The 23,813-nt window shown below is 37.6% G+C and overlaps 1 protein-coding gene across 6 annotated transcripts in view; it reads right to left on the bottom strand.

Annotated features, from left to right (window-relative positions):
- The window catches only part of ECPAS (Ecm29 proteasome adaptor and scaffold), a 106,625-nt gene that overhangs the window by 43,241 nt on the left and 39,571 nt on the right, over positions 1-23,813 (bottom strand). For all 6 annotated transcript variants that reach the window (XM_058694552.1, XM_058694550.1, XM_058694553.1 and 3 more), the window contains 16 exons: positions 23,380-23,519; positions 19,571-19,652; positions 17,277-17,396; positions 14,204-14,289; positions 13,872-13,950; positions 12,037-12,086; positions 10,973-11,039; positions 10,758-10,880; positions 8,608-8,711; positions 8,089-8,212; positions 7,031-7,111; positions 5,596-5,821; positions 5,110-5,201; positions 2,168-2,302; positions 1,235-1,397; positions 608-780 (listed from right to left, as the gene is read on the bottom strand). In XM_058694552.1, coding sequence (XP_058550535.1) covers positions 608-780; positions 1,235-1,397; positions 2,168-2,302; positions 5,110-5,201; positions 5,596-5,821; positions 7,031-7,111; positions 8,089-8,212; positions 8,608-8,711; positions 10,758-10,880; positions 10,973-11,039; positions 12,037-12,086; positions 13,872-13,950; positions 14,204-14,289; positions 17,277-17,396; positions 19,571-19,652; positions 23,380-23,519 — 1,845 coding nt within the window. The remainder of the gene's footprint in view (positions 1-607; positions 781-1,234; positions 1,398-2,167; positions 2,303-5,109; positions 5,202-5,595; positions 5,822-7,030; positions 7,112-8,088; positions 8,213-8,607; positions 8,712-10,757; positions 10,881-10,972; positions 11,040-12,036; positions 12,087-13,871; positions 13,951-14,203; positions 14,290-17,276; positions 17,397-19,570; positions 19,653-23,379; positions 23,520-23,813) is intronic.

Below are 23,813 nucleotides of genomic sequence, written 5' to 3'. Positions count from 1 at the left end.
ACTTAAAAAGAATAAGCTTATGTGTCTATTAAATTTGTAGTAAGTTGATTTATCTGCTCATTAAATCATATTATACTTCAACACTGAGGTACTCTGATCACAAATATAATGTTTTTAACTTTATGAAAATGTTTATCTGAAACTTAAAAATGATAAAAGTCCCTCTCCTCAGATATTACTCACCCCTCTTACTAATGCCCAGATTTCTTAAAACCAAATCGGCTGTCAGAGATTAAGATTTAGAGTTGTTCTAAAATTACAAACGTGATAAAACTATTTAACATTTTACAAACTATTTAACACTTTATTATCCATTGTTTGCAGGACAAAAGAACTACCTGATGCACTTAATTCTTTACCCAAATCGTAACAGTTATGGGCCTACACTGGAGCAGCTGGGCCAAATGGTGCATGCAGAAAGGCTGAACAAAATCACCCTTAACTCAAAATTAAACAGTCACCTAGACTTCCTGTATCATTCCCTTTTATATTAAATCCTTCCTCCAGCTGCATGGCCCTCTATCCTCATTACAACTGTGTTTTTGCTCATTTATGTATCTACAAATAGAAAGAATTTCAGAAAGGAAGGGAAAAAAAAGAAACTTGCCTTATTTGTTTCTTTACTGGAGGGTATTCTATTCAGTAAGCTTTCTACAAGATGCAATTTGGTGAAGCCAGATCCCTCACTGGGGATTGGGAGGGGACCATTTCTGCCAATTTCACCCAGGGCTGTACAGGCAGCAATTGCCAGGAGGGGCGACGTACTGTCCAAAAACGAGCCTGAAAGCACATTGAGACAAAACTGAGAAGAATACACTTTTGCTCTTGGGATCCAGGGCAAGCAGCAAGGTACTTGAGATTGTTTTAAAGAGAGCACAACAAATCAAAGTCTACATTTCCCTCTAGTTGATAATTTGTTAGCATTTACTCAGTAACAAAACAACATAGAAATTAGGTAAACAGCACTGTACTCTGGTAAATGTTTAAGGTTTTTCCCGTGAGGAAGTATCACCTCCGTCATACTGAAACCTATGTATAGGAAAAAATATACAGAAAAACTAGAGTACTTTCATTGCTATTAAAAACACAGAATTTATCCAACACTAAGTAAGGTATTGTGAAAAGGCTTGCACCTTTAAAGTGCAATGCTGCAAAAAGAAACTAAAATGCTGTATTAAATTTTAACCTAATTCAGACACTGCAACATCCAAGTCAGCATGAGCGTATTCATTACCTATCGTTTCTGTGGCGCTCTGAATGAGCTCCTCCTGGTCAGGCAGGAAATCGGCATTTGTCTCCAGGTCTCGTTGTTCGGCCATTCTCATTTTCTTCTTAGCCAAATATCTTCCTACTGTGAACCCCAATGCAAGCAAGGATCCGTGTTGTATCTCTGGGCTCTGAATTTAACCACACAACAGCATACGTGTCTGTCACTCTCTCACACATGCAAGAATGCACCGAAATAACTATGTTTCTTACAGTCATCTCCAATAAAACATAAGGCCAGACAACAAAGTGATCATTTGAGATTCGACCGAACACTAATGAATCTGGGGTTTCTAACACTCAAGAATTCTAAGAAGGTAAGCTGGGTCTTGACTCACTTCAAGTAATTCCCTAATCCTACACCCACTCCATGTCGGTGTGAAGGGGCTCTCCTGCAGGCCCCCCTGTAGCACCCATACATTCTTCTAGCTTAGAGCACTTACATAACTATATTACCACAATCTTTAAGCCTAACTTCTCCCTACCGCCAACAAAATACAATGAGCAGATACTATTTCTAACTGCTAAAACCTCTAAACACAAAGTTGAGGTCTGAATGTTTGCAAGCACATACTTTCTGATAGAACAGGCACAATGAGAGGCACCAGTAGATGGGGAAAGAAAAAGGAACTAACATTTCTGAGCATCTGTAGTACTAGGGATCCTCATGTATTTACTGAATTCCCAGCACCTAAAATTCAGCACCTAAATCAGACACAAGGCACTCAAAGTTGTTGCACAGAATGAATTAATCAATGTATTATCTATCCTCTATCTCACTTACTCTTCACAATCATAAAAGTTCCTTTTAGAAATGAGAAGACAAAACCTAAAAACAGATGCTTTTGGAAAGCTCTGCCATCTCCCCCAAAAAAGAATAAAGACAAAACTGGTAACATACATGATTGTCTTTTGTAGTCTTTATAAGCTGTTCTATCATTGACTTCAACTCATTTCCTGACACTGTAGACACCACCACAGAATAAAACAATGCTGCCAGTTCACGCATCTCTTCTTTACTGCTATTCATCAGACTCTGAGCGGTGTAAGAAACAAATATATACATCATATGCAATCATCTTCCTACTGACAACATCTGACATTTAAAATTAATAATACGTTATATTCAATCTATTGGTATCTGCAAGAAAATAACACAATAGGCTATTATTTAAAAGTAAAAGATGAATTATATATCAAAATGTCCTATGCCTTTTCATCAAAAATACAAAACATAAAACACAAAGAATTAATACACAGATGATCTAAAACAGAGGTCAGGGTGCCCGGCTGGCTCAGCCAGAGGAGCATCCGACTCTTGATCTCCAGGTCATGAGTTCGAACGTCATGAGTGTAGAGATTACTTAAATAAATTAAAGCAGAGATCAACAAATGTTTTCTGTAAAGGGCCAACTAGGCTTTGTGGGACCTATGGTCTGTGATGCAACAACTCCATTCTGCCACTGTAGCACAAAAGCAGCCACAGGCAACAGATAAATGAAAGGGTATATATGTGTTCCAGTAAAACTTTATGGACTCTATAATTCTCATGTATCAGAAAATGTTATTCATCTTTTTTTTTTTCAACTATTTAAAAATTAAAAACTGAGGTGCCTGGGTGGCTGAGTCGGTTGAGCCTCTCACTCTTGATTTTGACTCAGGTCATGATCCCAGGGTCATGAGATAGAGCCCCGGTGTTGGGCTCCATGCTGAGTGTAGAGCCTGCTTAAAATTATCTCTCTCTGCCCCTCCCCTGCTTGCTCATACACGTTCTCTCTAAAAAAATAATTTTTAAAAAATTAAAATACGAAGGGACGCCTGGGTGGCTCAGTCAGTTGAGTGTCCGACTTCGACTCGGGTCATGATCTCACACTCATGGGTTCGAGCCCCGCGTCAGGCTCTGTGCTGACAGCTCAGAACCTGGAGCCTGCTTCGGATTCTGTATCTCCCTCTCTCTCTCTGCCCCTCCCCCACTCGCACTCTCTTTCTCTCTCAAAAATAAATAAACATAAAATTTTTTTAGGGACACCTGGGTGGCTCAGTTGGTTGGGCATCCGACTTCGACTCAGGTCATGATCTCGCGGCCCATGAGTTTGGGCCCCATGTCAGGCTCTGTGCTGACAGCTCAGAGCCTGGAGCCTGTTTCAGATTCTGTGTCTCCCTCTCTCTCTGACCCTCCCCTGTTCATGCTCTGTCTCTCACTGTCTCAAAGATAAATAAACGTTAAAAATTTAAAAAAAAATTTTTTTTAACTGACATATGAAAACCATTCTAAGCTTGCAGGCCATACAAGAACAGGAGGCAGGCCAGATCTGGTACATGAACCACAGCTTAATGACCCCTGATCTACATGATCAAAAGTCAGAAACTCTTGACATCATTTTACAATCAGCAAATATTCACAAGGAATAAAATAAACCTTTTAAGCCAGAAGCGATTTCATGAGACCAGATTTTCCAGAAAAGTGCAAAACTCACACCTCTTGGTATATTACATTCATGCTTTCACACTAAGAGATAATCTGTACATTTCACCATAACTCAAGTTCCATTTTCCAAAAAGAACTGCATTAGGTGGCACAAGAGGTATACGAAACTGTATGAGCCATACCTGTACTAAAAACAATGTTTCACTTTGCAGTGCAATTCAAACTTAACTGAGCATCTTGAATTTTTCTTTGTTAAACCTGGCAACGCTTTTGGTGTGAGCATGGGACAAGAACACTCTCCTACATGGCTGGTGGGAGTGTAAACTGGTACTGCTCATATGCAGGATGCCTGTATCCCTCAAAAATGCTAAGCCTATGTCCTCAATTCCACTTCTAGGGAATCCATCTAAAAAATATACTGCCTTATATTCAAAATGACAGACTGTTCACTGCAGCAAACTGGAAGCACCCTAACTGACCATCAGTGAGGCTCTAGAATAAATTATGGCACATTTATATAATGGAAAAAATGAAGCCATTAAAGACGATATCCTCTCTGTAGTTCTACAGGAGTACCTACACATTTTAACTTTAAGCGAAAGAAGTAAGATACAACATGGTGTGAGAATTTTTAAAAAACGTGAAACAACAATAATAAAACAGTGTGAAAAACTATGCACCTTTTGTGTAAAAGAAGGAAATAACTTAAAAATGCTTACTTTTATCTGTGTGTATGTGTGTAAGTATACTCGAGAAAGTACACCATATATAAATAAGTGATGACCTGTGTATGTCTGTCAGGTGAGAGGGGAAGGGACAGGAAGTAGGGAGATTTGGGTAAGTAGGAGACAGTTACAGAAAGGAGACAGTTTACAAATTTTTTTAAATGATCTATTATTCCACTATCATAAGGCAACCAGTTTTTTTTTTTAAGTTTATTTTGAGAGCAAGAGTGAGAACGAAAGAGAGAGGGGAGGGTTGGGGGAGAGAGGAAGAGAGAGAATCCCAAGAAGTCTCTGTGCTGTCAGCGTGAAGCCTGACGCAGGGCTTGAACCCATGAACCTTGAGATCATGACCTAAGCTGAAATCAAGAGTCAGACGCTTAATCGACTGACCCACCCAGGTGCCACACATATTTTTTATTTAAACTACAAATCTATTTTTTTTAACTTTTAAAACAGAAAAACATAATTTTTTTTAATCTATATGATTCTCAATTCATCTCTCACTCTCATCTAGATGGATCACTGAGATACACTAACCTAACATGCTTCCCAGGAAGTGTTTGGTAGGAGAGTTTTCAAAATGGCCCAAAGGTAGGAATGGTCATAGCAACACTAGCAGGAAGACGAAATCCTAAGACTACAGTGAAAAATATACAGAATCAAAGAGAAATGTACATGCATAGGATGTACCTTTATCCATTCTGTTTTGTCTACAAATTTGGCAGCCAGTTTTTCTGGATACACAGAGACAGCTTCCAGCAGACAGTACATGACTGGCAAACCTAAATGAGACAGAATTCCGTTTTAGCTTCAAGAAAAGTGGTAAACACACAGGGTTCACTAAATTCCTTTTAAGTATAAGGCCCCTGCTTTGGAAGGCATCTCCCAGTTCTACAAAACAAAAATCAACTTAAATCCAGTATGTGATTCAATACAGCAAGTTTACAGACTAAATACCTATAAAAAGATATACCATTCTTCATACCCACTTCCAAAGTAAAAAACATTATCTATTGTTAGCATTTCTTTCTGAAGGAGTAACAGTGTATCCAGGATGAATCAAGTACGTTCAGAAAAGAAACAAAGACTAATGTTCAGGTACAGGAGTGAAGAGAGTTAAGATTAGATTTTTGCCTAAGTGCTTTACCATCTGTCCTCAGCCGCACAACCACCTACCTCCAACACCTGCCAGCAGCTGCTGAAGCAGGCCAATGTAGATCTGAACAGGATTGGTCTCTCCACTCTTGGAAGAAGATGATGAGGATGTCGCCTGGCTACCTGACATCAGAGTCCGTATGTAGCGTCCAATGGCCGGGGCGTGATCTTGCATATCGGCCAAACTCTGGGAGGTGGGCACCACTCCGGCACTGTGCGCTAGGCACGTGCGCAAGTACAGGACGATCTGAAAGCAGAAGGAGGAAAAGCAGTCAAGCTCCTCAAGAAGTCAGTGTGGGAGGGTGTGCTGCAAAAGGACACTTTCCTAGCTTCATTTCCCCACCCTCCCTCATAAAGCTATTCGACAATCCTCACAAAAGCTGGAAAACATGACTCAGTAAGTTAACTGAAATTACAGTAATGCAGCACAGTTTACATAACAAGCTTTTATAAATCCAGAGAGTGTTTTTAGTGGAGTTTAATGGAGTTAAAATGCAAACTCAACTTTTTTAAAGTCTAAACAATTACAACAAAATCATTATTTTTTAAAAGATGGGGGGGGGGGAGAGAGAAAGGGGGAGAGAGAGAGAGTGAGCAGAAATCTGGGGCAAATCATCTATTCCTGTAGAACTCCAGTTGTATTTAACCTCTACCAACGTAAGAATTTGAGAATATGGATTCGTACCATCCACCCAAAGAGTAGAGACAACACCATAAAAACTTGTGATATAAACTGGCTAACAAGGAGTCCTCTGGAAGTTCTTCCCTTGAGAGCTAAAATAGGACAGGTGACAATTCCACCGTGGGTATTCTTACTCACTCTGAACAAGATTACCTCCTGTTGTTTAATTAGTGCAAGTCAATGACCTAAATAGATAACCCAAACAACCTCGGCATATCATTGGCTTTAAATTCAAATCTAATTTGCTGTAATAATTTGCTGAAAATAACAACAATAATCAATGCAGAGCACCCAGTTCCTCCACAAAGAGAATCTCACTGAGCTAAATATACTTAAAGACTCCATCATGAATTAAAATAATACCAATTACCAAGGGGCACCTGGGTGGCTCAGTCAGTTAAGCATCGTAACTCTTTTGATTTTGGTTCAGGTCATGATCTCACAGTTTATGAGATCAAGCCCCACATCGGGCTCTATGTACCGATAGCACGGAGCCTGCCTGGGATTCTTTCTCTTGCCCTCTCTCTGCCCCTCCCCCGTTCTCACTCTCTCTCTCAAAATAAATAAACTTTTTAAAAACTTAAATAAATAAATAAATAATAAAATAATACCAATTACCAAACGCTTTTTTTCTAATAAACAACCTGGTGAAAAACAATGACATCACAATATGGGTTTATGTAGAACACAAAAAAGTTTGGACATCTCTTTGGGTGTGACATGATCTTTCAGAATGTGTAGAGAGAGAGAAATGGAAACCTATCCCAGTCCCACCTCTCCAAAGGCCGCTGGGTTAAACGGAAGGACAGTGGTCCCAGTCATGTACTTGGCTGGAGTTTTCATTCGATGGGAAGCCTGATAAAAATAAGCCAAAAACAAACACTATTACTAAAAAATGGAGCACATGTGCCCCTCCTCAATTCAAACATAATTGTATTTCTAACTACATTATTGTTTGCTACCGTTTTTTTCTAGTCACAGCATTTTTCCATCAATCATGCTGACTGCACATGTCCCTCAAACCCTAAATGACAGGTGCGGTGCTTTTCTTCCTGGCTTTTCTCTCCTTTTCTCCTGGCGTGTTTACTGCTTGTTTAAAAAGAATAAACTGCTCCAGGCATCTATTAACACTCACCTCGGGCCACTGCAGGCCCGTTATTTTCATTACTAATGGAGCAAGAGGAAAATATGTGCACAAAAGCATCTTCTGACCACAAATGTGACTGTGCTATAGAGAATTATGGCTACCTAGTCCTCACCTCCAACTCCCTTAAGATATCTGTCTTAGCAGAAAGCTAGGACTACCAGCATACTCAAAGAAACACTGATGTAAAAAGAGGGACAGGATCAGGACTGGGGGGGTCACGATAGCCAACACTCTGTCTGATCCACCAGCAGAGAGAACTGCGCACACGTGGGAGGTTTGCAAAAGCAGATGTGATGCCCTCCTATGATCAGAGTGGAAAAAATCTGACCTATTTCCTGAAGCATTCTTAAACTTATGGTTCCTAAATAATTCTCTCAAAAAATAAAAAAGGAGACCTATGTTTAAGAATGTCATACCAAGGGGAAAATTTTTAAACCTAGTCAGAATGTTAAAGAGCATATAAGGAATTATAAGTAATTCAGATTGGGGCAAAACAAATCAATTTTGAGAATTACATTTTCTTCATTTTGTATTCTCTTCCTCTACTGTAAATATTAACATTGTTAAAAACCTTACTACTATTCAACATTTAGCAATGACATTTCAAATATGTCACCTAAAAATGCGTTTATTTTTATCATTCATCATATGACCCACACTAATTTTCTGAAGTTAAATGCCATACCTTTTCTTGAATATAATACACCATTTCTGGGAAAGAAGGCATCTGCTTAGAAGCATTTTCTTTTCTGTTTCTACCAGGAAGACATCTTAATACTCGCTGTGCCTCTCCATGAACTTCTTCTCGTCTTTCAGAAAGACAAATAAAAATAAAAAATTAATTTCAATAATGGCAAAATGATCGTCTGATGATTAAGAACAGCAATTTTATTTGACAGCTGGGGTTCTGAGAAAATGTCTTAAATACGTTCTTGACTATCTAAGAAAAAAGTCATAAAATACACTGCAAGAAATTACTTCTCTTTGGAAATATCTTGAAATTTGAACAGTTATGTGGCTTACCCAGAAATAAACAAGATAGGGTATAACTACAGGTCTCTATCATATCAAGGGCCATATTTTTAACTCTTTAATAAATTGCTTCTAAATTCCATAGACCAACATTAAAAACAATATAAATTTTAGTAATTTTCAAATAATTTTAAATGAACCCAAATTCAAATTAACACCTTTTGAAACTTACGGATCTCCTGCAGCTAGTAAGAGCAAATATCTGGACGGTATATGATCTGAGGGAAACACCGTGCTAGCAAATTTCACAGCCACCTGTCGAACTTGAACTTCAGGCTATTTGACACATGAATTCATGTACACACAAACACATACGGATTTTAAAAAAAGAAGAAGAACTCAATTAGGAACAATTCATTCCAGTCAAGATAAGTCATCTTAATTGTAAACAATCAAAATTAAAACTGCTATTTTAGGAAGTATGTCTAAATAAATAAAGACAAATCATGTGTTGAAAATCTTTAATCAAGTTGTTTAGAAGCTTTGGAAAGTGACATCACTTAAAAAGTACTTTTATGGTCTAAAAGGACCCTCCAAGTAAAGCAGGAAGACCCACCAAGACCATACACAGCCAGAGAATCTCTCTGTACGTGCACATCCTCAGGCCAACTTTGGGACCAAGGTCACTGCAAACAGTTTCTGGCCATCACCCCTGCTTCCCCAATTCTCAAACTCTTAGTCACATGAATGAAATTAAGACATTCTGCAGCGAACACGAACAGAGGTTACTTGGAATCTCTACAAATTTGGAGCAAAATATGTCCAAAATTTTCAGATTAGCTCTAGTTAAAACAGACTCCAAAGCAGTTTCAACTATGTAAACATATTCAATTAACTTAAATAGATTAAGTATCTATGAATACAAAGTTCAACCGGAGAAGCAGTTGAAGAATCTTTATTCTGAAAAGCCTTATTCTCATGCACTTCCCCCGCCCCAGGTCCTTCTCTTAGTCACAAACCTAACATCGTGAGAGGAGAGTGATAGTAAGAAACAGATACTGTCCTACATTCAGGTCTATCTTGCTCTTTGTCATTCCTTGAGCTACAATAAACAGCAATGATATTAAGGACTAGTTCATATGATTTAGCCTACAGTCTGGTTGCTTTCAGTGTAGTCTAAGAATATAAATTAGCTTTGCTGTAGTAATACTGTTACATGATTTTATCTGTGTAGGTACAACCAGCACCCACATGCCTTATACAAGCATCATGCATCCTTGTAAGGTTACCTAGGGAAAGTCTTAAGTATTCTAATGAGTTTCCAAAAAGCCTACACTTCTTTGTCCACAATATATGACTATGAACCATGTACAAGAGCATCTGACAATGGAACTCTACATACAGTAATTTTCTTAAGTGTATATAATAATCCTGTCATATTTCAATAGAAACCAGATACCTTTCTGAACCTTCAGTAATTCCCTCGATATGAATATATTAAATATGCCAGCCACATTTCAGTAGGACACAACATATTAATCACACTAAGACTTTTTGACATCATTCCCTCTTCTAATCTCCCTTTCTACTCCTAGAAATGGAGGACAAAGAACTAACTACAGCAAATACATATTATTTTTTATTGTATAATATATACTGCGTATACATATTGCATGTACATATTGAGTACATATAGATAACTCAAAATTCTCTACAAACAGCCATGACAGCCAAATAAAGTCTAGAAGGAAGAAGAGTATGTGTGATGGTACTGGCTTACTTCCTACACACTCATTATAATGTATAAAATTTGTCTTTCTCTCCTTCTGCTTAGCCAGTGGACTGTAGGGTTCAACTACCAGGTAAGACAAAAGACTTCCAACTTGGGAAAACACAACATTAAGAACAGTTTCCCAACATGAAAGGCTTTAAACATAAAGCCTCTGTGAATATCACCACTCCCTCTTCCCTAAAATCATATTCCCATCACAAAGTATCAAAAATCAACCATAGGGGCGCCTGGGTAGCTCAGTCAATCAAGCACCGACTTCGGCTCAGGTTGTGATCTCACAGTTCATGAGTTTAAGCCCCATGTCAGGCTCTGTGCTGACAGCTCAAAGCCTGGAGCCCGCTCCCCATCCTATGTCTCCTCTCTCTACCCCTCCCCCACTCACGCTCTGTCTCTCTGTCTCTCTCTCAAAAATAAAATAAACATTAAAAAAAAATTTTTAATAAAAAAAATCAATCATAAAGCACAGCCCAAATGAAAGCAAATATTCTTACTTGTCAAGATAGTTAAGGAGAAAAGCAATTCAAGTTTTGTTCTTAAAAATGTAAAATGTCTATATTGCCAACCTCTGCAGTTCACATAGCTGGACCTACCTTTATTAAGTATGAAGCCACAAGTGCCTCCATGAGAGTTCGCTGTGCTCCCTCCAAAGTACTATAAGCTCCAACCATCATAGATAACGCTTCTTGAATAGCAAGCCGAGTCTCAGGCTCTTCCTATAAGTATGATAAAAATAGCATTTCCCTCCTGTCAGGTGTCCAGGTCAGCATCCAAATGGAAAGCATAAACTTGCCAGGTGTTTCCCTACCTTACACAGGGCTTCAAAAAGCTGCTGCACAAGAGCTATATCCTTAGTGAATAAATGGGGCATTCGACTGTAAGAGAATATAAGACCATTGTTATGATCATACATTTCCATAAGGTTGAAAGAAAATGCAACCAAACGAAAATTTTCTTGAATTGCATTTTCATCTCTGAACACAATGTCAGCATCATTAGATTACCTCCCCCAAAGAGCCAAATACTTTTTAAAGCGAATATTTAATTCTTCAGCTGTCTAATCCAAGTAACCATGATTTAAATACATACTGTCCAGATATTCCCTTTACAATATTCCATGCATTCAGTTAGCATTTCTGATTTTAATAGGAAAAAAAAACACAATTAAGACTAAACTGCTATTTAAACTAAAGGCTATCGGACAAATGCGGTATCAGGGGATCTAGGGTGGCTTTTTTCTGAGCCCCAAAGATCCTTTCCCTGCACAGTACAGAAGAGCAAGACCCAATCTACACAGGCCAGTACAAAACCTGTATGTACCGTGGACGGAAGCACTATATAGTGCTACTGAGGGTGCTGTACCTCTATCTCCCTGCTTTGAAATACAGTGAAGGAAGAGGAAACCAGGAGGAAGTAGAAAAAGGAAATCATACTAAGCAGGAAAAAAAAAAAAAAATCCACCTTTGGAAACAGGGCCACCCAGAATCATAATATAGCACTATCAGAAAAGAGAGTCAGAGATAAACCTTGATGACTGGGATTATAAAGACTGGTAATAAAGAAGCCACAAGAACACTTAAAAATCTATCAAATGTCTCCAGGGTGCAAGAAAAAGTAACCCATCATGACACAATCCAGTTCAAAGTATCATTTCAAGACTACCATTTAATATGGAAACATACCTTCAAATGTAAATTGAAACGTCTCACATCATTTTCCTACTACAAGGAAAACATTTCTAAACAACCTATGGCTTAAATACATTTCCCTTCAAAATCAGAAAAAAAAATATTCTCCATCTATTATTAAATGCCACATAATTTCTCTTAGTTTACCAACAGGATATCTCTCACTGAAGAAGAGTTTACTCACCTGGAGAGTTTTCCAACAGCTGAATATGCCATTGACAGTAGCTTAGGGTCCTTGAAATTAAGAAGAAAAAAAAAGAACAAAAAACAGACAAAACAAAAAATACAGTAAACAGCAAAACATTTTTGCTGCAATTACATGCATTATTTTACTCCTTGTTAAACCTGGTCTCACTCTGCCTAACTACAAGATATTAACATCTGAACAAAACAAACCAACAAAAAAATCCAAACCCAGAATCATCACACTACTAAAAGGAAAAGGAAAAACAAAAACGAAACTTTGCATCCCCAACTCACTCCAAAAGGAAATGCAGATGTCATAAATGAAAGGGTTCTCTTAGTTGTGCTAAGTTCAGGGTATTTGCAACACTGTGTAACCTGCAAACACCAAAATTCACCTTCAACACACTGGGAAAACAGCTGAACTTAGCAGAAAATTCACCACTGGTCACACACTAGGGTCCTCCATCTCTAACCCAAAACTGTGATAAGCTAAGCGAAGAACACTACAAGTCGGCATGATAACAAACAGCTTCCTCTCATATCTTCCATTACAAAAAATTAAAGGGATCACAGTCATCAAGAGAGTGAGGTTCCCTCCTCAGACAGACAGAATTTTACATCGTTTTATGAAAACCAATAGTCTGATGCCTCAAAACAAAGTAACCCCTCTGTGAGCTGAAGTTCATACAATTAGCATAGGGCTCACTCTTCTGCACCTAAACGGACACTCTTAAGGAGTCATCTGTTGGGAAGACAGGCAGGTGTCATCTCCAAGTACAGGGATCGGGGCCCTGTGGTTTTACCTGACCTCTCTAATCTATTTTTAAATATACAAATTCTCCCCTAAAAACCCAAAAGCACTTTTATTTCTACCGACCATCCCAAGCATCTGACTCTCCATGCCATAAAAATAACCTGGAAGGTTCCTTAGGCCTCAAAAACCACACAAATACTATTCAATAAAAGACAGGAGAGCCAAGCCCCCAAAACACAACTGCACACCAAAGAATGGCTTTTCACTAAGAATACCTGTTAATGGGCATTCAGTGCACCGATAATGGTGTGTGATCTCCTTTAATCTTCACAATAATCCAATGAAGAGGTATTATTTTTCCAATCAAGAGCAGAGCTCCAAAGATTTTAAGCCACTCATCAAAGAACAAAACTAGGATTCAAACTCAATTCTAACTCCAAATGCCAGGATCTTAGTGACTATACCACTGCAAACGTGCATTTGTGTGTAGCTCAGACTTAGGAAAATAACGCTAACTGGAGTTCTTAAATCTTACTTTCTTTAGCAAATTCACCTGAACTAATGAAGACGGCATGGCACGAGGGACACAGCCAGGACAAACAGGATTCAAAACACTTGGTTTCAAGGAAGCCTCATCTCACTGAGCTTAAGGAATCAAAAACTTACTGAATGCATGTTGTTACAGAATTGTGAATAGGTAAAAGCTCAGCCCTTAAGAATTAACACTATTTCTGAATCTAAGCAAATCCAAATAAACATCCACATGAAAACAAATCATAAAATAAAATTTACTTCTTTCCATTCCATTTTTGCATAGTGCCTAAAAGCAGAATAAAGTGCAAATGCTTTAAAAAAGATAAGACCTCTCAAAATTCATATCAATTTTTTTAACACTTAGTTCCAAAAAAAAAAGCAAAAGGTGGCAGTAATTTCTGAAATTTGTACCACTTCAAGTAAAAATGCTAGAAATGATGGAACAACAGCAAACTGTAACTAACTAAACCAACATGTAGACCAGAAAGGTGGATAACATTCTAAAATAGAAGCTGTTAACAATATGTAAAAGACAAGTCACTTACTTCTTTATATTCATTGATTAGCTTGGTCAGGCCATTCAAAAGCATTGGACCTAGGGGCTTAATCTTGATTTCTGGACAACTTTAAAAAAAAATAGCACACATACACAAAGCAAGATAAAAATCTCGTTATTATTTATCTTTTCAGATGATTACTTCAAATAATGAGACACAACTGAAATAAATTAAAATAATCTATTGAAACCTACAACTTTTTTTTTTTTTTTTTAAGATGAGCAAACATGGATTTCTTTCTGGATAGGAAAGAAATACTTGAAACATCTGATCATTCCAACAGCTTGAAATGTTACAGTCAAATAGTTGAAAAAACTTACGTTATACAAATGTGATGCACAAACTGCAAGGATAACGTTCTCAATTTTGAATTTGTATTTGTACCAAAGAGTCCGTCATACACCACCTACAAGAAAGGGACAATGACAATACCAATTAATAGCAGCAATTTACTATTTTCAAATATTAGGCTTCAACAGCAGATCTTGTGCACCACCCCTCATTCTTCAAAATTAATGATTATCATTTTAGCTGACCACCGTAGGAAGCCAGCCAATCAGTGGCTCCAGTCAGTAGTCCATGAAGTACAAACACAAAGGTTGACCTTACAAGTCTGCAAAACTTGTGGCTCTACCACCAGAAAGCAACAGAGCTCACAGCAGGCCCCCTCTCTGCCACTCTGTACCACACAGGGGATACTATCAGATAAAACCACTTTGGGTGTATTAAGTTCCTCAATTACATGCAGTCTTTCTGAACAGATTATATAAAAACTTCACAGAAAACACCAAGATTAAAGCATTCCACAAGCGGACAGTCGGGACACAGGTGCTCCATGTATTGTGCAGTCATGTCTAGGTGGCAAAAGAGCACATAGTACATGAGTTTTGTGCAGCATCCAGAAGGCTCAAAGAAATCTAAATTTCCCAAATTTCTACTTTTTATGGGATAGTCTTACACTTAAAAAAAAAATCTCCTTACACTGGTTCCTAAAACTACTAGTAGTATTCTGATCTTACTTAACAACGACATGTGACTGAACACAGAACAGGACTGAGCCTCTAATGGGTAACCGACACTATGCAAGGTGTTGCGAGACACAAAGAGGGCAGCATCACTCCCGAGGCACTCGATTGTGTTGAGGGGTCAAAATGTACATACATTAAAAATGATATAGGACAATATATAATCACATGCTACTTTTTTGGAAAAGACTTTTAGAAAATTTATCTGATAATGCTATATTATATAGAGTAATATGGTAAAATGAAAGAAGCAAAAGGAATAATCAACACTAATGTTTTGTCAGAAAAAATAAAATTCATGGTGCTTACATTATATGCAAAGAATTATGCTACGTTCAAAATCAAGATGAGGTAACATATGACTAATTAAAGGCACTGGTATCAGGAAAGAAGAGGCTCATCTAAATGATACCTTGAAGGATTCTATGACTGAAAGGTGGAGGGGGTGGGCGGGGCCAATTATGCAGAACAGTAATATGCAATCATTAAAAACAGGAATATAACAAAGAATGTGTGCGATGAACAAGGAGTTTGTCTTTGAATATACAAAGTTTCGGCTAGATTTATTTTGAAAACACTAAATAACTACAAATAAATTATACACCTACAGGATATCTATGAATACTCTGTCACAAAATTCTAGCTGCTTATTATGTAACATAGTGTTACTACAACCAAATATTCTGAACCAAAATTATCAAGACACTGTCTGGGAAACAGTGCTTGGGAATACCAATTATAAAACACCAATCATGAAAAAGAAATGAAAGAAGCTCCGTGATAATTTTATGTTTAAGGAGACACAAAACAATACTTTAAAGTTACTCAAATCCTAGAGTGCCAGATATGGAGAATACAAGTTTTATCATCTAAGAGGAGGAAGCAGCCACGGATACAAAATAGGCTTTAAGAGGGAGAGATGCTAAGAAGTCTATGTCCACCATACAGTGAACACGAAGGAGAGTGTTCTCATTCTGGGACTGAAAGAGAAGGGTGGCAGGAAATGGGAACATTTTTCAGACGGGAGGTAGCACACTGGAGTGCATCCTGAAACATGAGTAGATGTTTACCAAGCTAAAGGGGGAAGAGGAGCTCTGCCAGGTAAAGGGAACATTCTGAGCAGAGACAGAGCCATGAAAACAGTATATTTCAAGAGGAACAATTTTTGTTGGAGCTTAAGGTACAGGGTAAGGTGGGGGTGGGGGGCAAGAGAGGAGACTGGAAGATAAATAACTGCTAACTTTTCAGCGGTTACTAGGAACCTGATAATTGAATGAGAACTAGCCACTGCTAGTGGGAAAAAAATTTCGGGTGGAAATTTAGGGTGGAATTAGGGTGGAAAAAAAATTTTTTTTAGAAAAACAGGAAAAGCTCTGACACTGATTTAAGTTCAAAAGCAAATAACTAATGACAAAATTATACCCAAATCTCTCTATTCCTGAGCTCTGCTGGTCACCACTTGGATAAAAGGTAAGAGCTTTTGCAGAGGGACTCATCCCACATCAAAAGAGAGTATAAGGATTTCCAATGCAGCAAAAGCCCTGGTGGCAACAGAGAAAACAGAATGGCTGTGGGCAAGAGGAAGGGAAACAAGATAGGAGATTACTGGAATAACCAAAATAAGAAAGGACAGTCTCAATTAACACCAGCATTAAATATAGGGAGATAAAGACATTAAGAAGGCAGAATCAAGAGGATTTGGCCATTGTCATCACATGGGGTTCTTTTCCACTTAACTGACTGGTAGAAACTTGTTCACTTAAAAACATTTTTGGAGCACATGAATGGCTTAGTCAGTTAAGTGTTCAATTTTGATTTTGGCTCAGGTCATGATCTCACGGTTCATGGGTTCAAGCCCTACGTCAGGTTCTGTGCTGACAATGCACAGCCTGCTTGGGATTCTCTCTTTCTCTCAAAATAAATAGGTAAGCTTAAGAAAAGAAAAAAGAAGAGAAAAGGAGAAAAGGAGAAAAGGAGAAAAGGAGAGGGAAGGGAAGGGAAGGGAAGGGAAGGGAAGGGAAGGGAAGGGAAGGGAAGGGAAGGGAAGGGAAGGAAAAAGAAGACGGAAAAAGAAGACAAAAAAAACCACACATTTTTGGAGAAGAGCAACTCAGAAAAACATTAGTTTGAAAGGACAGTCACCATACATTTAAGTTGGATGTTAACTATATATAGTACACACTCGACAACAAAAAATTTTTAAATCATTTCTGCAGTTACACTTGAGATAGAAAAAAAAGATGGATTCTCATTAATCTTGTTAATACGTCAATGCATCTCCTAAATATCCATTAATGCATTTCTTTCTCTAATTAAACAGACATAAAAGTTGTAAACAGGCCATTTTTCTCTGCAAAGAACAAATTACCTGAATGTTAGCAGGGAACGTTTCTGCAGCTTGTCTAGAACGAAGGAGATGGGGGACAATCTTCAACTTGACCCTTGTACTGACTGGGTCCCTCTTCAGCTCTGGCTTCAGAACTGCTCCCTGTTCAAAAGATGTTTAATTATAACTCAGCATTTCAAAATTACTGTGTGCTGAAAAAGTCATGAGAGATCATCTAAATCAGTAGTCTCTCAAGCTTTTGTTTCAAGATCACTTTACACTCTTACAAACTACTGAACACACAGAGTTTTTGCTTATATTGGAACACCTATCACCATACGTTACATTAAAAACTAAACTGAGAAATTTTTACATATTCACTTAAAATTATATTAATAAACCTATCATATATTTTAATAACATATTTTTTAGAAAATTAACTATATTTTCCCAGACAAAAAACTGTACTGACATTGTTTCATGTTTTTCTATAAATATCTTGATTGTCCACCTTAATAGAAGAGAGTTGGATTCTTTTATCTTCTACATTCAATCTATTGTGGTTATGTTATTTTGGTTAAATTACATTTAAAAAAAAAAACCCAGTTTCAAAAAAGATACATGGTTGGAAAACTTGGGATGATTTTAGCCTTTTCAGGTACTTGTAGATATTCTTTGACACTATGCCAAAACTTAATAAACAGCAGCACCTTGAAGGTTAAAATCTGGATTTGAAACTGTTATCACTGAACTTTTGCATATTGTGTCATCCTAAATTCCACTGAGCTATAACCTTTTAACACTTCTATAACATCACCGGTCATTTGGAAAATAGTGGCTCACTGAGTTAAGCAAACATCTCATTATAAAGCATTTTTTAAAATCACACGTTAATATCACCACCAGTCTCATCAGAAAAATCTGTAGGTACTAACAAGCAGTCAGGCTCATTGTGATGGGATTCAAGTTTCCCTAAATTCTAACTTTTGCTTGAAAGTTCAACTTTTACCACTGGCAATAAACTGTATTAACTGTTCTTGAAGCCTCATTTCTTCATTTTGGAGAACATATCTGCCAAATACCATCTCAATAACCACAGTTGCCCTGTCTACAGGTAAAATAAGTTTTACTGCTTCATCAAAGATATTCTTAAGTAAAGCTGAGTTTTCTTCTTTTTTTTTTCCAACCATGAGTGCTGACGATAAAGAGTAGAATAACTACTAGCGCTATTTGGTGACACAGTTCTGGTCTGTGCTAAGACCCCAGCAGTGACACCCATCATTGTTTTAGCACCATCAGTATAAATATCAACATGGTTTAAAAAAAAAAAAAAAAGTCTCCCTATGACCCAACAAGGGTGCACGGACCACATTCTAAACACCACAGATTTAATCAAACCCTTTCATGTTCCACATGAAGAATATGAGCCAAGAAAAGCTCTGTAATTAGCCAAATTCCTCCTCCCCAGTACAACATTTATGTGCAGCCACTCAGGACCAGAACCCAGAGTGACAGGGAGGCTCCCAGTTCCCAATTCATTGTTCTTTCTGCTACATGACACTCAATTTAACCTAACTGGAAATGGTATGACTTTTAAAATAACTATTTATGGCTTAAAAAGCAGACAAGCAAGCAAACAAACAATAAACCTTGTATGTCTGGATATGGACTTGAGAACACTTTTAAACACAGTGAACCAAACAGAACTTAGGTCATTAAGCAAACGCCTTAATTTGAGGCTTCAGAAGAACCCACCTATTGTTCTAGATTCTAGACCAGAGGTCAACAAACTAGAGCCTATGGCCAAATCTGGCCCACCATCTGTCTTGATATGAGTGAAGAATATGTTTATGTTTTCAAATGATTCTTTAAAAATCAAAAGAATAATATTTTATAATATACGAATATCATATGAAATTCAAATTTCAGTACCCATAAAGATATACTGGCACACAGCCATGCTCCTTCTGTTATGTGCTGCCTATGGCTGCTTCTATGTTAGGGCAAAGTTAAATAGTTGCTGTCTCAGAACCACATGGCCAGCAAAGCCTAAATAATTTACAGAAAACAGGTGTGGATCCCTAATCTACACAGTGTATCATCATTATTTAAGCACAGGAATTGAAACTACCAGATCAAATAAACTAAGTTACCAGAAAATTTTAATCCACCCAGACTAGCATGGCTTAAAATTTCCTCCTACATTTCCTACAGTACAGGTTCGGCTTAAATCAAAATAACTAGGGAGAAAAAATTCAAATATATGTCAAATATATGGAGCTCCTATCAACCAAATGTTTTTTATTACGATGTGAGAATAAATCAAAACAACCTACCTCTTTCGTCTTCAGTGGTATATCTCCAAGGTATACCTTGTACATCTTATTAATGATGGCAGGATTATTCCAGTCAATCAAGCTACAGAAGGTTTCAACACAGCTTGTTAAAATTATTTTTCTCCCACTTCAATTATCTCAAAAAACACACAGCCCCAATATTTGTTACCAAAGGAAATGTTAGAAATACACAAATGAACTGGGCAACTGACATTGTAGAAGAAAAGGAAAGGGATTAATTTAGATCAAAATTAGTTTTTAAACAGAAATACATTAAGTATGGGCACCTGGGTGGTTCAGTCGCTTGAGTGTCCAGCTCTGTATTCCAGCTCAGGTCAAGATCCCACAGTTCGTGGGATCGAGCCCCGCATCGGGCTTTGTGCGGAGAACGTGGAACCTGCTTGAGATTCTGTTTCTCCCTTTCTCTCTGCGCCCCCCGCCCCTTTCAAAAATAAATAAATAAACTGAGGCGCCTGGATGGCTCAGTCAGTTAAGTATCCAACTTTGGCTCAGGTCATGATCTCGCAGTTCATGAGTTTGAGCCCTGTGTCGGGCTCTGTGCTGATGGCTCAGAGCCTGGAGCCTGCTTCAGATTCTGTGTCTCCCTGTCTCTCTGCCCCTCCCCTGCTCGTGCACTGTCTCTCTCTCTCAAAAATAAACAAACGTTAAATAAATAAACTTTAAAAAAATACAGTAAGTCACTTATCCCACCCTGACTCAAAAAATCATTATATCCACAGTCCAATTTGACACCACACAAGAAAAAATGGACTGCATTCCACTCTCAAGGCCAATGCCATGGAGCAGTTCTGACAGAGCAGAGCTAGACTACGCTTGTTCAAAGAGCCCTGAGCCAAGCATCTGTTTAACCATTTGGAAATTCAAAAGTGACAAGGAAAGCGACAAAAAAATTCATCCATTAAACCCACACCCTAAGAAGCCCCTCCCATTTCTCTTAAATTGTGTCACTGTGATTCCTAGCCTCCCCCTCTTCCTTATCTATCAGCACATATTTGCAGCTTTATCATCTAATTCTATACAGCAGTCATGCTGCCATTAGTCACTGAGACTTGCTCCTTAGTGAGCTCCACCAGCAGGTGAATTAGAATATAGCGTTGATTGGCGGTGGGCACCTGCCCTCTGCAGCAGCCCCTCCCAGTCGTTTTACAAACCTAGCAACACTGCAATCCTGCATTTCACGTATCAGTGAGATTTAACAATACTGTCTTCTCTCTGTCTTTTGACATTGGTTCTGCTTCAAGCTATACTGTATCTGTGTAAACACAGTTTACGATGCTGCTTTGATGGTTTTTCTTATCCACCTCTTCTTTCATAGTTTATCAATCTGCCTCTTCCACTATCCTTGAAGACGGTCCATGATTCTATTTTAGTTATTATTCACCTCCATCTTTCCTCAGCCGATTGCTACTAACTAATCCTCAAGCTCTACCTCTGTTTCCCTTCTATAAATACGTCAGGTATATTTTGACAAAACACACAACATTAGTAAAATGAAGTAAAACTTAACAGTAAAACAAACTAAACACTTTAATAAGGATAATTTTTACTGTATCGTATATTTTCCTTTTGCCATCTTTATAGTTTTAGAAATGTATAAACATATGTTTGATGTGAAAATTCAAAAATGTATAGAAATGTATAATCGGTACCATATCCCTCTCTATTCCCTTTCAGTAGCCACTAATTTTGGTGTATCTTTTCCTAGACTTCTTTTCTATGCATGTAAAATGGGTGGCTGGGTGGGTGGGTACAGCAGGCAGGTAGGGAAATAAACAGATCAATAGATAGATGGATCACATGGAGAGATACTTCAGGATTTTTCTTTAACAAAATGGGAAAATATCTACATATTGTTCTCAACTTACTTTTTATCTCTTAAAAATGTCATACTATTCTTTCTGAAAAAATGGACACTTATTTTAATAGACAAAGCCAAAACTAATTAGGATACTTCTAGACCACATTTTTATTTCCAACAATCCAATCCACTACATGGTGTAAAGATTGGGGCCAGTTCAAACACAATGAGAAGTTTTAAAGAAAGATTTTCTGATACTTCAAAACCAAAAGTCTTTGAAAGGAAAAGGCAGTTACAAGCAGCATGAAGGAATTTCAGACCTGGGGAGGGAATATCAAAGTACAGTTCTGTCCAACTTTCTTATTTACAGAGCCCAAGATCTGGCGAGGTTATGAGAGTCCTCCATTCTCAATCAGTGAGAGGCATGACCAGAAGTAACTAACTGTGTAAGAATCCGCTCCTCCTATATGCCACCTCCCCTGCCCTGTAGCAATGAGCTGTTCCCAACCATCACCATACGTGCAGCTTGCTTACTGAAATGGAACCATATTATCAAAGACACAAAGAAGTTAACTTCCTTATTCTGTAATACCTATTTGTATTGGTTTCTTTGAAAAGGGAAAACTACAATACGCATTCCACTGCCTTTTAGCATGTTATTACATTAAGCATTGAAACAAATTTAATAATTATTCCATAATTTGGTTTTTTCAACCAAGTAACTTCAATTTTTCATGTCATTTTTCAGTCTTCACACATCTCATTTTTTAAATCAGTACACACATTATTTTGTATTCTGCTTTATTCATTTGCCATTCCTTGGGAGCAATTTCCATGTTGCTTTATTACTTTTATAATTATTTCGGCAGATATATAATATTCCATATAGATACACAGAGTTAATTTACTTAACTATTTCCCTATGGCGAAAATAATTTGTTTCCATTTTTCTTACAATTGTAGGAAATGGTATAATGAGCAAATCTATAACATTTTTCTAAATATATTTTTCTTCTTTTGAATGACTCTCTTAGGATAAATTCCCAGAAGATTTACATAAAAGATTATAAATATTTTTATGATTCACTGCATACTTCAAACTGCTTTCCAAAAATTATTTTAGCTTATAATGCCAATCAACAGAATATAAAAATAGCAGTTTCAACAGAAACTAAATGGAGTTTCAACTATTACACAATTTTATTTACCAATGGGTACAAATTGGTGCACCAGTGTTTTATTTTGCACTGATTTGACTTCTCATACAAAACATTTCCTATGAGGGGCACCTGAGTGGCTCAGTCAGTTGGGCGTCCAACCTCAGCTAGGGTCATGATCTCACAGTCTGTTCGAGCCCCACAATGGGCTCTGTGCTGGCAGTGCAGAGCCTGGAGCCTGCTTCAGATTCTGTGTCTTCCTCTCTCTCTGCCCTTCCGCCATTCACTCTCTCTCTCTCTCTCTCTCTCTCTCTCTCAAAAATAAACATTAAAAAAAATTTTTTTTAATTTTCTATGAGCCTTTTAGCATTTGTATTTCTTCACATGTGAATTAAGATCTATTCAGCACCACTTTTCACAGGACCTGATTTTTACCATATTAATCCTAATATGTACATATCCTTTATTAAAAGCAATCTCCATTGGTTTCACACAAAGGAAGAGTCAAAAAGGAGTAATTTCTGGGTTTTGGCATTTTTCTTAACATTAATTATTTTAAGTCCATTTACCTAGCCGCCAAAGGTCTCATTTCTTATGGTAATATTTCTAATCCATTCCAGTTTTAAACTGCATCTCCAAACAGCTTCTCTTCTTTGTCTTATACAGAATCCTGCTCTTAGGCAAACTGTCTTTATTAAAAATTAAGTATATTTCATAACCTCCTAAATCAAATGTCTCATTACAGAATCCTGAAAGAAGAAATCTGTGCTCAGTGAGCTTTTAGAAATATAGCCTCTTTTCATCTTTTAAAGGTGAAAAGAGATGTAGTTTACCTTTGCTTGCTTTTCAATTCTAGGTCCGCTGCTGTCGCTACACTGTGGCGTGTGTCACTAGAAGCAATCACCAGGTGGAGAACAGCTTCAAGTTCAGGCACCTGCTCAGCTTCTATGAATTTCACTATACCCAATTTGCACTGCAGATAAATGAAGGGAAGGAGAAACAGTGATCAAAGAAACAAAGACCCCCAACCAAAAATACTGTTTAACAGATCAGTATGGTCATATACCAAGGATCAACAGTAACAACAGGAGCAGCTCCTGTTTAGGCTTACATCGTGTCAGGGACTGTATATGATATATATTCACGATTTCATTTAACCCTCACAATCTATGAGATAAGCAATATTATACCCATTTTTCTGATGAGGGAACTGAGGCAAGGCTTAAGAATTTAGACACATAGTAAGTGATGAAAACAAGATTCAAAC

This window comes from Neofelis nebulosa, chromosome 12 (genome assembly GCF_028018385.1).
Source record: "Neofelis nebulosa isolate mNeoNeb1 chromosome 12, mNeoNeb1.pri, whole genome shotgun sequence".
In the NCBI taxonomy this organism is placed as follows: domain Eukaryota; kingdom Metazoa; phylum Chordata; class Mammalia; order Carnivora; family Felidae; genus Neofelis; species Neofelis nebulosa.
This window is presented reverse-complemented; position numbering and strand designations above follow the sequence as displayed.